Consider the following 15,433-nt stretch of genomic DNA (forward strand, 5'->3'; position numbering starts at 1 on the left):
CTCTCCATCTTTGCCCTCCGCTTCCCAGTCCTTGTCCTTTAACTTTTTGGACAACCCCATGAACCCAAGTAAAACTTGGCAGGGAGATGGCAAGGAGGGCTTTCAGCCTCTTGCTGGGCGCTATTCCCTGAATTTTTATTTTTTGAAGCTTTATTCAAGAGACTGGAATCATTTTTGTTTTAAAAAAAATAGTACACTACAGATTAGGACACACACATACACACAAAGGGAGAGAGAGATAAAGAGAGACAGAGACAGAAACAGAGAGACAGACAGACGGAGAGAAATTGTACTAGGAAGTGGAAAGACAACCTCCCCAGAAGATTTTTAGGGAAAACAGATTTCCAAACTTTGCCTCCATTTCTTGGGCTTCTCTTCCCACCAAAGTCCAGCGTATGCAGAATCATCTGCTGGCTGCTCTCTTGTAGTCTGATGTTCCTCAGCAAAAGTCAGTAGGGAGGTCCCGCCTCCAATGCCCTGGCATTCGCCTTGGGTAGCAGAGGGGCAGCTTTCCTGGGAGGGCCAGGGCTGAGCTCTGTGGATTTCAGGCTTTATGTGGCTGTGTCACATGTGAGTCATGGGCACATATGTTCCTGTGTTGTGTAAATGGGTCTCGTGTGCATATGTGTGTTCCTGGGTTCAGACCCATGGCTGTGTCTATCTGTGAGCATTTCCTTGGGTGTCTGTGTGGGAGCTCATGTGTACATCGTTGTGACCAGGAGGACGTGTGTACCCCCACTGTGGGTCCATACACCTCTCCATGCGTGGATGCGCACATTCGTGTCTCAGTCACCCAAGTGCCCTCTTTCCCGGTGTGATGTCTTCACTTTGTGTTTCCCTCTCCAGCTCCACACCCCTCAAAGGAGCCAGATTTTCCCAGTAAACCTTCAGCTAAAGGGCAAGCCAGACCGATTTATTGACAGCCCCGAGAAGATGACAGGTATGAGTTGATGATTTCTTTTTTTAATTCCTTCTTCCTTTGCTCAGGGTAACAGCTCCTGGAAAAGTGTGATGCTGTCAAGGGGAGAATGAGGAATTTTGTACACACACACACACACACACACACACACACACACACAGAGGCAGGGACCCAGGTATTGCTCCATCAAACCATCTCACCCCCATCCATCCATATACTCACACATTGCCCATAATCCTGTTGACTTGTCTGAAGTCAGAGGACTTTTTAAAAAATATCTAATAAAAAGGATTCTGAGTAGAAATATGAAATTCTTCCCCAGAGAGTAAAGACCACAGTCAAGTTATGAGCCCTTCAGAGGAAGGCAATGAAATAATATCTGTTGGAATTTGTAGTCGGTGCCATTTCAAAAACACATACATTCTTCCCACCACCCAAAATTATGTAGTAAATGGCTCAGTGGAGAGAGCACCAAGTCTGGAAGCAGGAAACTGAAAATCTGTCAGTAGCTGTGTGACTCTGGACAAGTCATTTCACTCTTTTTTACCTCAAATTCCTCATCTGTAAAATAAATTGGAGGGGGAATGGTAAACCACTCTAGTATCTTTGCCAGGAAAACTCCAAATGGGTCATGAAGAGCTGGATACAACTGAAATGATGGAATAACAACATAGTATCAGAAATAGGATTTTAATCCAAGTCCTTTGTCACTAAAGCCTGTGCTTGTCCCACTGTACCAGGAAAAGTAGGATCGAAAACTCAAGGTATCCACTGCTGTTCAAGTACTCAATGGGGCAAAAGACCAGGAAGTACAGCAATTCCCACAGAATCCAACATGTCTGCTGATTATATATGATCTGATGGGGCCCAGATACAGGACAAAACCTGGCTCGCAATGACTAGCAATCTAGTGAATAGAGAGGCTTCCTTGGGAATATTTGTTGGGGAATTAAAGTTGTCAGATTGAAGTTACTGTTGAAATGCAAAATATTGTTACTTATTTATTCTGTTCAGCAAAACTAATTCGTTATAAATAACAGTGCCCTGAATACTGTTGCCACTCAGCAGATGTTAATTAATCACAGGCATCGTATTGGATGCCCCCCACACTTATTCACTTCTGGGCATGTTTTGAAGAATCCAACCAAAGAGTCAGTCCTTGCCAGCCATGGCCGTCTGTGATAGTGGGAGAACAGGAGAGTTTGTCAGTCCCACAGGCAAATGGCAGCTGACACTGAACCTCCTCCTGTGCCCTGGACCCCCATCCTGAGCCTCATCGGGATTTCAGATAAAGGGAGGGAAATAACCATCAAGGAGTGAGAATATGGAGTTTCTTTGCCCAATAGTTGGGAATTGTTTTGCTTTGACAAGGGGCAAACTTATGAAAGAAATAGAAATTGAGGGCATCCCCATCAATGGAGGAACATCTAAACAAACTGCCATATGTGCTCGTGATGGATTATTATTCTTCTATAATGAATGACAAAGGAGATGGTATCAGAAAAAAACATAAAAAGACCTGTATGAACTGATGCAAAATGAAGTGAGCAGAACCAGGAGTGACTGTACAAAGTAGCAGCAATATTGTAATGATGATCAACTGTGAAAGACTTAGCTACTCCAATCAATACTGTGATCCAAGATGATTTCAAAGGACTTATGGTGAAAAATGCTATCCACCTCCAGAAAGAGAACTAAAGAACTCTGAGTGTAAATTGAAGGATAGTTTTCTCACTTTATTTTTCTTGCCTTCAAAAAATTTGAATAATGTGAAAATGTTTTACATAATTTCACAGATATAATTGTTATCATATTGCTTGCCTTCTCAGTGGTGTGGAAGAGGGGAGAAAGGAAAGGAAAGAATTTGAAACTCAAATTTTTGAAAGGAATGTTAAAATTAAATAATATATTTTTTTAAAAAATAGATATTGAAAAATAAAGAATTAGATCCTGTTAAAAGAGTTTAGAGGTAATTTGATATCTTCCTGCCAACTTCTTAAACTTAAAATATATAGCTTAAATAAGACAGAATAGTACGGTACATAAATTTATCTTCCCTGAAACTGTGATTGTCTTTTTCTATGTAGGAAATTTCTGGTGTGAGCATTCTCTCTCTCCATCAATGTAGATATCCAAGACTTGTTAGATAAGTGCTAAAAAGTAAAGTAATAATAATGATTCACATTTATATAATCATTTAATGTTTACATATTACTTTCATCATAACAGCCCACTGATATAATAAGTATTACTTTTCCCAATTCACAGATGAGTAAACTGAGGTTCTGAGAAGGGAAGTGATCTGCTGAAGGTCACACAGCCAGGATGTATTGAAGCCTGAACTAATCAATTCAGCTTTAAAAGGAAGGAGTTAATCTGAGTGATGACTAAATAATATGAATAAGGTTCAACACTTATCTTTATGCTGATCTTCTCTTGCTTAAACATTATTCATCTATTGCCTAAGATTTAGAGTTGGGAAAAGCATATTATTTGATATATTGATAAAATGAGGAGGAAATCTTATGTTCTCCAAAGTTCTAAAGAAACTATTTCCCTTGAAGCCCTCAGTCCACTTTGAATTCCTGCCCAGAGAGAGCTCCCACGCTAATGGATGAGTTAAAACTTGAAAACAATTATAACCTGATCTCAGAAAACCAAATGCTCAAAATGATAGAAGGAAATTCTAGTTATTTGAGTTTCCTGACTAACTGAGGCATGATTAAAAAGGTTTTTTCTCTCATAATTTCAGAATTGGAAGAAACCATAGAGATTACCTTGTTTACTCTCCCTCCTGAGGGGCTTAGCCCCTCAACATTCTTCCCAACAGGTAGAATCCAGCCTCTGCTTGAATACTTCTAATAATACGAAAATCATTAATCTACCACAGCAGCCCATTCTCCTTTTGTACAGCTCTGATTGATAGGGATTCCTTTCAGTAACGGGAAATCTTGTCATTGATTAGTTGTAGCTGACTCTTAGTGACTCCATTTGGGGGTTTCTTGGCAAAGATCTAGAAGCGATTTACCATTTCCTTCTCCAGTCATCTTACATATGAGAAAACTGAGGCAAACAGGGTTGAATGACTTGGCCAGGAAATATCCGAGGCCATGTTTGAATTCAGTCTTACTGACTCCTGGATTGGCGCTCTATGCACTGTACCATCTGGCTGCCCCTAATGAGAAATCTGCTTTTCTGTAATCATTGGTTGTGTTTCTACTTTTTGGTGCCATATACAAGGAGCCCACTCTCTCTTCCATATGACAGTTCCCTAGGGATGTCCCCCAGGAGTCTTCTCTCCGCCAGGTTTTTTGATGGGTCCTCATGTTGTCCAGACCTTGATCATGTCCTCCAAAGATACTTGAATTTATCATTGTGCCTTTTAAAAATGGTAAAAGTCCTCTCCACCAAGGGTCTGATCAGGACAGTGGGATTATCAATCAACTAATAATAGTAAATAGTAGAAATAAAATATTATTAATTAATAGTTAATATAATACAATATTAATCATTAGTTAATAATCTAAAATGAAATCTTAAGTGTTTAAAGTATACCAAGGATGCCAGGGATTGTGCTAGAGTTACAATAACATAAGTGAAACAGTCCCTACCTTCAAGGAGCTTAGGTGCTTAATAAATGAAAAATGAGGGAGACGTGACTGTTACTTCCCTTGTTCAAGATGCAATACTTGTATAATTCTCCACTCATTTATTGAGTGTTTACTATATGCAAGATAACTTGGGGGATAAGGCAATAGATCAAATTATATTTGTTCTTTTGGGGGGGGAGGTTTAAATGCTCAGGGTCACACAGCTAATAATTGTTAAGTGTATTTGAACTCAGGTCCTCCCGACTCCAGGGCTGATGCACAATCTACTGTGCCATTTGTAAAATGAGGAATCTGGCCATAAAGATCCCTTTCAAGCCTGCATTTATGTTCCTGCAAGCCCATCAGTCATTTAACCTCGTCTATAAAAGGATGGATCCAGATAGAATGGAGCTGTGGTCCTTCAGTGAACCTTCCTTCCAATAACCCAAAGATCAGCCCCCAGACAAGTCTCCCCGCCACTTGCATACACTGACTCATCCTTTTCCAAGGGCCTGACTCAGTCCTGATTCTTGCACGCACTTGAGTTAATTAACCAACTTTTCTGTCCTTGCTTCCCCACAAACTTCCCTCTGCCCATACAAACTCTGCTTACGGTACCTCAAGCTTTTAGGTGACTAGATCAGAAGAATGTCCCTATATTCCTTTAGAGCCTGGCGGGTCATTCAGGGCAGCTGGGAGCCCCGTCCAGCTCCATCCACGGCTGCCGTCTCTCCAGAGCCTCTCAGTGGGTTTGGCTTGGGCCATGTGGAGTTGGAGTAGACATGCAGAAGTACCCGTGGAAATAAAAGCCTGAAGCTCAGGGGGAGAGGCCGGGCCTGGAGATCTGGGCTGGGGAATCATTCATCTAGAAGTGATAGTTGAAACTGTGAGAGGAGAATGTAATCTCTTAGCAAGAAAGAACAGAAGGCTAAGTATTGAACTTTGGGGAATGCCAACAGTTAGGGGGTGGGAGGAGGAAGAGGAGCCAGATTCTCTAAAATGCCTGAGTTTCTATGCCCGTCTTAGTCAGCAGAGTCTCCTGACCCTGATGGCATCCAACTTTATTGATGGGATCCCAGAATGAATGTCTTCTGTTCTCTCTGCCCGGGATGGGCAAGGGAGATGGAGAGGAAATTTAGTGTTGGGTTGGATCCAAGACATGCCCTGGAAGTCGTTCTTTTGAATGAGTCACGGAAATCTGCCTGCTTCTATTGTTGTTTTCCTCTTTCTTCTAAAAGGGGTGGGGGAAATAATCTGGTTAATGAGACTTGGGGGTAGCCAAATGCCAGTGAATTAAGGAAGCACAATTAAGGAAGCCCCGGCAGATTGGAGTTAGAAGTTCCAAGTTCAAAAAGTCTGCAGCTGACCCGTAATTCTTTTATGACCCAAGATAATCCCTTAAGTTCCTTGGGAGTTTCCTCAGTTTCCTCATCTGTAACACTAGGCCAGATGGTCTCCAGATGCCCTTCCAGGTATAAATCTAGGATTCTGAAAGTTTATTTAACGGAGAGCTGAAGGGAAACCCAGCTGCAATTGGTTGGGGTCCCCTCTCCACCAAGATGAGATTGGAGAGTATTTTTCCCATAAAGGCAGATTATGCACTTGGCCCTTAATGAGAGTCAGTCAACAACTTGATTTATACTGTTTTTCTAGTGATTTAGTGGGTGTTGGGGAGATAGGGGTTGGGCGGACTGGAAAAAGCCTTCTCCAGAAAATAGGATTTGAGTGATCTTGAGGGAAGCCAGGGGAGCTGGGACAGGTAGGAGGGAGAACATTCCAGGAATGGGAGACAGCATGGAGTTGGGGGTGCCATGTGTGAGAAACAGCACGTTGGTCAATAAAGCTGGACCACAGAGAAAGACGTGGAAGTTCTAGAGATTCCCATTGTTCAGTAACGGGACCCTCGGGCTGTGGGAATGGGCTCGTTAGCTATAGAAGCTGGGGAGAGGCATAGGAGCAGAAATGGAGGAACTGAGGCAGTGGGGGCCACAGAGAACCTCGGACGCAGCCCGTCGGAGTGGTCGCGCAGCCAGCAGGACATGGAGCCACAGAGAGCCCCATGTGGGGGCTAAGAATTTGAAAAATGCAACAAAAATTGACCAGATTGCTCCTTTTCCCCCCTCAAAGTGCTAAATTATATTTCGGCCCAGCACTTCTGGGAAGGCTTCAGGCCCAGAGCCAAGGTCCCAGTGATTCAGACGGCGTGCAGCAGGCCTGTTGTTCATGCAGATGAATGATGGCTGAGGGCTGAGGCCAGGGTGGGAGACTGCGGGACGTGCACTCACCCTGGTCTCTCCGCCACAGTGGAGGTCTACAACTGCGCCATGGGGAGCACGGACTGTTCCCAGTGCATGGGGAGGGAGGACCTGGGCCACCGATGCATCTGGAGCGAGGGCTGCAGACTGAACCACCAGCCCCAGCCGGTCACTACGGTCTGCCCTGCCCCAGAGATCAGGAAGGTAAGTGATGTGCTCAGGGGCAGAGGCTCCCCCCCGACCCCACACGCATCCCTGCAGATTCTAACTACAATATTCATGCCTCTTGTATCCTGATGGTTTGGAATGTTGGAAAAACCCAGAGGACCCTGCTCAGAAACCCAGACTGCCTTAGTTCAAATTCTGCCTTAGACACCCACTAGTGTGTGACTCTGAGCATCTCTCTGTCTCTGTCTCTGACTTTTGCTTCTGAACCTCACTAGCTCTTTGGCCTGGGACAGGTCAGCACTTTCTGGTCCTCAGCTACCTCCTGGGTTAAACAGGAGCACTGCCCCCTTCTTCACAGCACTGTTGCAAGAGGAATGGATGCACAGGCGTTTTGCTAATTATTTTAAGACCCTGGTACCTTGCTCATCCTAGCCCCTTCTGACCCCATCCCGCACCCCATTCCCCACCTTGACAATTGCCCAAAGCCCCCCCAACCTCTTGACCTGATGTCTGTGACAGATTGAACCCCTAAGCGGCCCCCTGGAAGGAGGGACCCTGCTGACGATCCGTGGGAAGAACCTGGGCCGCAGATTCAGCGAAGTGGCCCACAGCACCTGGATCGGTGGCGTGGCCTGCGAGCCCCTCCCGAGCAGATACGTCGTCTCCGAGGAGTGAGTATGGCCGCTCTGGGGCTCCTTTCTCACTGGTGGGAACCCTAGAACTGGGAAGGACTGGAGGACCCCCAGCCCAGCCCCGTCAGTTCACAGATAAGGACGCTGAGAAAACAAGAACTCTTCCAGGGTCACACAGAGAACTGTTGGCAGGGAAGCCAGGCTTCCTGAATCCTGGGCGGCGCTGGGGCAGCGTGCCCCCCCCATCCTCTGCTCTTCAGCTTTCCACAGGGGGAACAAGTAGAACTGAGGAGCCCCCGGGGAGAGCAGACTGTTCGGCAGCATCTTCTCCCCGTGGGCTGATTGGGTCCCCGGGGAGCCGCTTTCTGCCCTCCTCATCAGCTTCTTCTCTTCATCAGGATCGTTTGCTGGACTGGCCCATCGCCCAGCCCCTTTTCCGATGTCGTAACTGTGAACGTGAGCAAGGAGGGGAAGTCGAGGGAACGCTATTCTTATGTGGTAAGGCTCTTCCTGGATGCTCCCGCTCCCATTTCTCTCTGACCAAGTTCTTCCAAGAAAGAGAGAAGGGAAGAAGCATTTATTAAGCACCTATTATGTGCCAGGCAATATTATCGCATTAGATAATGGGAACGCCGGAGATGGTAGGACAAAGGGCTCCAGGTTTCTGTAGGGGTGGGGCTTTAACTCCATGACTTCTAACCATTTATCTCTATCAGCCAAGGAGACTACGTAATCCACAGTTTAAAATACTTCAATAGCTCCAAGATTTCAACAGATTCAACATTTATTCAGTATCAAAATGGCATCATAAAAAGAATGCTAGATTGTGAAGTCAAAGGTCCCGAGTGCAAATTTCTCCTGTGTCTCCTTACTGTGTCTCAGGCTGGTAGATATCAGTTTCTCCTCTGTTAAATGAGGGGCTTGGGCTAGTCAGCCTCTGGCTAGATCCATGATCCTATGAGCCCTGTATGTGAACGCTGCCATGCTAGGAATGAGGGATGCAGAGACAGTGACTTAGAGCCAGGAAGAACTGGGTTCGGGTTCTGCTTCTGACACCGTGTGACCGTGTGACCTGGACAAGACACTTGACAGAAGAAATTGGGGCTTCAGAAAATCACCTCCTGAATAACACCGATGTTCCCCCTTCAGGGAATTAGTCTTTAATCTTCCTTCCTTCCTTTCTTTCTTCCTTCCTTCCTTCCTTCCTTCCTTCCTTCCTTCCTTCCTTCCTTCCTTCCTTCCTTCCTTCCTTCCTTCCTTCCTTCCTTCCTTCCTTCCTTCCTTCCTTCCTTTCTTTCTTTCTTTCTTTCTTTCTTTCTTTCCGTTCGTTTTTTCCTGAGGCTGGGGTTCAGTGACTTGCCCAGGGTCACACAGCTGGGAAGTGTTAAGTGTCTGAGACCAGATTTGAACTCGGGTCCTCCTGATTTCAGGGCTGGGGCTCTATCCACTGCGCCACCTAGCTGCCCCAGTCTTCTAATCTTTAGCCTGAGTCCAGTGCCAGGCTTGGGATTCAGGGCCCAGCCCTGTGCTTAGTACTGACTGATAGCAGGGAGAGGAGGTTTTGTGGTGCTTGCCCCAGAGGAGCTCAATAGGAGACCTTTCCAGAAAAAGGCAGAGTAGGCATGTGCCCGCTGGGTACTGCCAGAGCAGGGATCTGACCTGGTTGGCACAAGGGAGAGAGCCTTTTGCCATCTGATGCCCAGGGTGGGCAGTCAGTCAGGAGTCAGCAAGGGGGAGTGGGGCAGAGAGAGCTGAGTGGGCAGAAGGAATCGGGGAGAGCTTCCCCTGAGGATTCCCTCCTGCTCCTGCAAGAAGGCAGAGGCAAAAACAAAACAAAACAAAAAATGGAGAAAGGTGGGCTGGGGGTTGTTCTCATATCAACTGAGGAGCTGGCAAGAAGAATGTCTAAGTCTACTGACTGAGGATGTCTTTTTTTATTTCTCTCCTTCTCCTCCCCTCCTCTTCTCTTCCTTTTCATCTCTTCCTTCCTCCCCCTTATCTCCTCTTCTTTCCTTCCCTCACTTCTTTTCCTTTTGTCTCTCCTCTTTTATCCTCTCTCTTCTTTTTCCTCCCTTCCCCTCCCCTTTCTTTTTCCTCCCCTCTCGCTCCCCTTTTCTCTCTCCACCTTTATCTCTTTGTTCCTTCCCTTCCTTCTCACTGAATCCCTATGTTCTTTGTCCTTTTCTCCTCCTCCTCCTTCCTTTTCCCATCCTCCATTCTCCCTTCTTCTTCCTTCCTTCTTCCTCATTAGCTTCCAGTTGTCTATTCCATGGAGCCAGATGTTGGTCCGAAGGCCGGAGGCACCAGAGTGACTATCCGAGGGAGTGACCTTGGAGTGGGATCCGAACTCCAGGTCCTGGTCAACGATACCAAACAGTGTCTGAATCTCGTGTAAGCCCTGGGAGCAAGGTGGGCTGGCCAGGGCGGGGGACGAGCGAGCACCCGAGCAATCTCGGGGTCGGCTTCTTTCTAGAAGCCGACTCTCCTCGTGAGCCTGAGTGGGATGCTCCTGGGAACAGGTTCAAGCCCAGGACTTCGGGGATTTTCCAAGAAAGGAGCAGACTAGACCCTAAGCTGGAGCTGCAGCCAGAATTAGTGGTGCGGACTCCCTGTGTTTCAGAGAACTTTTCCTTTAACCTGGGGGGAAGCCCTTTGCTCCTGGGATATACTCCCTAGGGAAGACTGAGTATACGAGGTGCTTTGAGATCCCATGGATTCATTCAGTCACTAAGTAGCACCCTGTATCAATACACGTTCATGAAGTGTCTGCCCATTCCCCAGGAAAAAAGAAAGTCTTATAGTCGAGGAGCTTCTCCATGTATTCTGCGTTACTCTAGTGGAGCACCACACCAGGCACTCAGGGAGACCATTACAGTCCGGGCAGAGAATGGAGTGTGGGGCGGATAGGGAGGTCAAAGGTGAGGGCACTGCAGGCTGACATAATCTGGGAAGTTTATGGAAGAAGAGGCAGGACACCAACTGGGTGGGATCCGGATGAACAAAAGCACCAAAGTGGAAATGAGAATGTTGGAAGTTAGGGACGAGCCCAGCTTGAATCTGCTGAGAGAAGGAAGGAAAGGCTGGATAGGTAAGACGGGACAGATTGTGGAGAGTCTCAAATGCCAGGAGGAGGAGGTGGGTCTGATGCAGCCGGCATGGGACCAGCACCGACTCAACAAGAAGCTGCGGCCCAAAAGGTCTATTTTAGGAAAGCTCGCTTGGCGGCGGCGTGGGCAGGGGCTCGTGGGAAAGGGCAGTGGCAGGGGCTCTGGCTGCAGGGGCTCTGGCTGCAGGGGCTCTGGCTGCAGCGTCGTGTATCTGGCGTGATCTTATGGCGTCTAAGGCTAGGAACAGGGAGAAAAGGAGGCAGGACCAGATGCTTTTCTAGAGTTGCCCCAAACATGGCGGCCCCATCACCCGAGATTCAGCAGCTCTCACTGGGCGGGATCGGGGCGGCCCCTGGGACCGGCAGGGAGGTGGTGCCGGGCACGTGACGGCCAGCTCTGCCCAGAGCTCGTTCAGCAGCCCCGGGCCTCCTCCCCCAGGCGCACAGACACCACCATCACCTGCACCATGCCAAGGGGGGAGCTGCTGGCCACCGTGCGGGTCTGCGTGCGCTTTGAGCGCAAATCGTGCATCAGCAGCAACATCACCTTCAACTACATGAGGGACCCAGTCATCACAGCCATCAGTCCCAGAAAGAGCTCAGTCAGGTGAGCCCCCACCCCGGCCCTCCCCATCCCACTCAGGTGACCCCCCCAGCACTCCCCATCCCATTACCCTCCCCCCACCCCCCCTCATGCTCCCATCCTTTTCATTTTTATCCTGCTGGCATAAATTTGCATCATATAATTATCATTTCTGATCTCATAAGATGCCATGTCAAAGAATGAGCAGCTGAGCAGTATTAAAATTCAGCCATGTCAACATCCCCAGAAAATGTTTAACCAGTCACCTTAGTGCTAATCCTTATGGGAGAGAAAGGGGGGCAGGGAAAGACCTGGCTGAAGGGGGAGGGCAGCCCACCCTCCGGGAGCCCAGGGGCCAGGCTCTCATACTCTGCGACCCTGGACAAATCAGCCCCCGGCGATGTCCCCGGGAAGCCCCCAAGACTGCGAGGTCTGTGCTGAGAGGAAGTTTCTTCAGCAGGAGCTCCTAAAGTCTGTGACAGAGACAGAGGAAGGAGAGGAGAGAGATAGAGATGGAAAGGTGGGGAAGAAGGAAGGAAAAGAGAGAGAAGGAGAGACGGGGAGAGAAGGAGGAAAAGAGAGATAAAAACACAGGGAGGAAAGGGAAGAGAAAGGAAACCGAGGCAGGGTTCAGTGCTGTCCCAGAAGTCTTGCAGCTAAGTAAACGCCAGAGATGGGGCTGGGATCCAGGCCTTTCTGACGCGAAGTCCGATCCCCCACCTTAGTTCTAAATCCGGGCTGCCGCAGCCCCCCACCCCACCCTGTCCCTCTCCTCCCACTCCTGGGCCCGGCCCACGCTCAGACCCACTGTCTCTTTACCCAGCGGGGGGGAGGACCATCACGGTGGAGGGCAGCCGCTTCGACATGGTGCAGAATGTGTCCATGATGGTGAATCACATTGGCAAGGAGCAGACGGTGAGTCCCAAAGGCCGGGGGGTGGGAGATAGTGGGGGTGGGAGCACGGGCGGCAGACCCGAGGGGTCTCAGCAGAAATGGGGTGACAGTGGGGGAGGCCACGGACAGGGAGACTGAGGTTCAGACACCGGGAGCACCGAGCGGGGAGACAGGGAGGGGGAGAGGAGGGACAGATGGAGAGGGAGCTTTTCTCATGGAGGAGGAAGTGTGAGAAAAGCCAGGCAGCTTTCCGTGTGGGCTGAGTGAAGACGCTCCCTCCTCCTCCTCCGGGTGGGGGATGTGCCCCACAGAGGGGAGCTGGAGCCCCTGGGAGACAACGGGCGTGAGGAGTGGCCCCCCTCACCTCCGTCTTGCCCACCCAAAGCCGGCGCGGCCTCTCTCCCAGCCTGCCTCCCAGCGCAGCCTCCTCTCCCTGCTGCCCCTTTTATTGCTCTTGTCGGTCTCCAGGGTTCTTTGTCTCTCCTTCCTTGTCTCTGCCCCGGGGCTTGTGTCTCTGTCTCCCAGCTATCTGCGTGTCCCCCGGCTCTCCCTGTCCCACCACGCGCTGACCCCCTTCTGTCCCCTCCAGCTCTGCAAGGTCCTTAACTCCACCCTCATCACCTGCCCCTCCCCCGGAGCCACGGCCAACAAGTCGGCCCCCGTGAACTTCTTCATCAACGGGCAGCCGTACGAGGACGAGCAGGTGGCCATGGAAGACCCCGGAGAGCCCAAGAATGTGCTTCCCAGCAGCAGGTTCAGCTTGGAGTATCTGCCCGACCCCCAGTTCTCCACTGCCAAGAGGGAGAAGTGGATCAAGCACCACCCCGGGGAGCCCCTCACCCTGGTCATCCATGTGAGCAACAGTGGGGGGCAGAAGGGAGGGTGCTGGGGCAGACGGAGCCCGGACTCCGAGAACGGCTCGGGCTCAGGATGTCGGACACAGCACGTGCTCCCTTTCTGGTTCTCGGACCCCCGCGTCCCCTCCGGCCCCAGAGGGACGACGCTCGCCTCCTTTTAGGGACAAAGCACTCAGCTCCCCGAGGACTGGCTCCCACACCATCATTTGCCGGGACAATGACCCCTTTGAGGCTCCCAGAGCGCCTTGTTTCTCCCCGTGCTCCCCACAGCCAGCGGGAGCCATCTGCCTCTCCACAGAGCTGTGTCCTGCCCGCCCTGGCCCTCCTAGGGAACACGCGGCGGAGCTTTCTCCCCTGGCCAGCCTGGCCCGAGTCAAGGCTGCCGATGGGTTAAGGGCCCCTGGGCCTCAGAGGCAGCCCTGGGGAGTGAGCAGACCCGGGCATTCCTCTGGGGGGCCCACCTACCTATGCCCCTGACTTTCACAGAAGCCCCACGCAGGGACAGAAAGGGGCACTGCCCCTGCACAGGCTGTGCCCACGCTGGCGCCAGCTGCCCGGCACAGAAAAGCTGAGGGATTACACAAGGGCACCGTGGGGAGAGACCGGAAGGGACGGAGTCAGTCCTAATGAGGGAGCCAGCCCCAGCCTGGCCGTCCCCAGCCGGCCCAAGGGCGGGGTTCTTGGTCTTCACTATAAGGGGAGAGCCAGGGTACTGCTTCCCTGCCTTAGCCCACCCGGTCTCAAAGCGGGGAATACAGGCAGGTGGAGGGCCCGAGGGGGGCAGCCCCCGGGCGGGTGTGGGGAAGGCTTTCCCCTTGGCCACTGGGCCCCATCGCCCGGGGACAGCAAGGCCTCCTGGAGCCCAGGCTCAGCCTGGGATTATTGATCCAGGGCAATGGGTCCAGTCCAACCCCCCTCGTTTTACAGATGAGAAAACTGAGGCCCAGAGAGACTAAGGGACTGACCCACGGGCAGAATTTGAACTCAGATTCTCTAAGTCCAGAGGCAGCAGGTTCTTTTTACTGCTTCTCAAGTCAGAGACACCTGGCTGTGGGGGTAGCCCAGCCCTAGTTAGCAAGAACCTTAGAACAGCCACTTAAATCATTTGGATCTCAGTAGTCCCATCTTTAGAATGGGTATAATAACACTTTTCATCTGGAAAGCAAGGATTGGGTAAGGTGAAGTCTCCCTCAGTTCCAAGGATGACTTGGCTCCTCTCCAGGTCTCCCTCTCCTTACCTGTAACATGAAGGGATTGGACTAGGTGATCTCTGAAATCCCCTCCTCCCTCATCTGTGCCCCCATGAGTTAAAGATCCATCGTAGGACTAAGAGAAAGAGCATCAGCAGGAAAGCTGACTCTGGAGCTAGGAGGAGGCCTGCAGACCTGCCTGGAGCCGGCCCTGAGCCAGCAGACCGTGAGCCCTCGGGCACAGCCAGCCTCGGCCGGGGGCCTGTCCTGCAGCTGCCGAGCCCCACAGGCCTTTTCCATGTGCACTTAGCCTGGAGAAAGCTCAGCTGGAGCATCTTCCTTGGAAAGTTCCCTCTACCAAGGGAAGCTCAGTTCTTATTCTGAATTCTCACAGCTCGAGATGTTAGGGGCCTGTGCCTGGCTACGAAAGGTCTAATCCTGGGGTGCTGGGCTCAGTGTCCCGCCAAGAGTCATCTGTCTGGGTGTTTGTGACTCACCTTCTCTTCTCCTGCCCCTCTCTCTCGCTCTCTTATCTCTGTCTCTCTCCTCTGTTTCTTTTTCTTTCTGTTTCTCTGTCTGTCTCTGTCTCTGTGTGTCTCTGTGTGTTTCTCTGTGTGTGTGTTCTTGTCTTTGTCTCTCTCCTCTGTTTCTTTTTCTTTCTGTTTCTCTGTCTGTCTCTTTGTGTCTCTCTCTCTGTCTCTTTGTGTCTCTCTGTCTCTCTCACTCCTTTTCTTCCTTCCTTAAATCAGAAAGAACATGACAACCTGGGCCTGGAGTGTCACGAGTACCAGGTGAAGATTGGCCAGACTTCCTGCGAGATCCAGATCGTCTCGGACAGGGTTATTCACTGCTCAGTCAACGAGTCCTTGAGCACCTCGGAGGGGCACCTGCCCATCACGGTGAGGCTCTGGGGAAGAACGGGAGAGCCCATGCTCAGAGCAGCTTTGCTTGGTGATTGAGTCAGGGATGGATGCCTGCCCCCAAACCGGGGCTCCCCTGAAGGCATGATTGCCTGGAAGGGAAAGGAAAGTGGGTGTCTGGTGGTTCTTGCCCTGCATCCTGTGGGATGTATGAGGGGGTCTCCCCATTGGTCAGCTCAGGGATGGAGAGAAGAGAAATGAGGGCGTTTGGAGGCAGCTCTGGGTGACGGAGGCAGAAAGTACAGGACAGACAGAGAGACAGCGGCCTCCCATCTCTGGATAATTCTTACTGGTCAGTTGTTGCCCATGTGCAGGACCG

The 15,433-nt window shown here is 50.3% G+C and overlaps 1 protein-coding gene across 1 annotated transcript in view; it reads left to right on the forward strand.

The window, feature by feature from the left end:
* PLXND1 (plexin D1) overlaps window positions 1–15,433 on the forward strand; it is a 189,230-nt gene that overhangs the window by 119,981 nt on the left and 53,816 nt on the right. Inside the window, 10 exon segments of the mRNA XM_074283857.1 lie at window positions 847–940; window positions 6,814–6,968; window positions 7,452–7,603; window positions 7,963–8,062; window positions 9,816–9,955; window positions 11,110–11,272; window positions 11,684–11,687; window positions 12,077–12,168; window positions 12,737–13,000; window positions 14,944–15,093. Of these exon segments, the coding sequence (XP_074139958.1) occupies window positions 847–940; window positions 6,814–6,968; window positions 7,452–7,603; window positions 7,963–8,062; window positions 9,816–9,955; window positions 11,110–11,272; window positions 11,684–11,687; window positions 12,077–12,168; window positions 12,737–13,000; window positions 14,944–15,093 (1,314 nt within the window).

This window comes from Sminthopsis crassicaudata, chromosome 1, assembly GCF_048593235.1.
Source record: "Sminthopsis crassicaudata isolate SCR6 chromosome 1, ASM4859323v1, whole genome shotgun sequence".
Classification (NCBI taxonomy): Eukaryota; Metazoa; Chordata; class Mammalia; order Dasyuromorphia; family Dasyuridae; genus Sminthopsis; species Sminthopsis crassicaudata.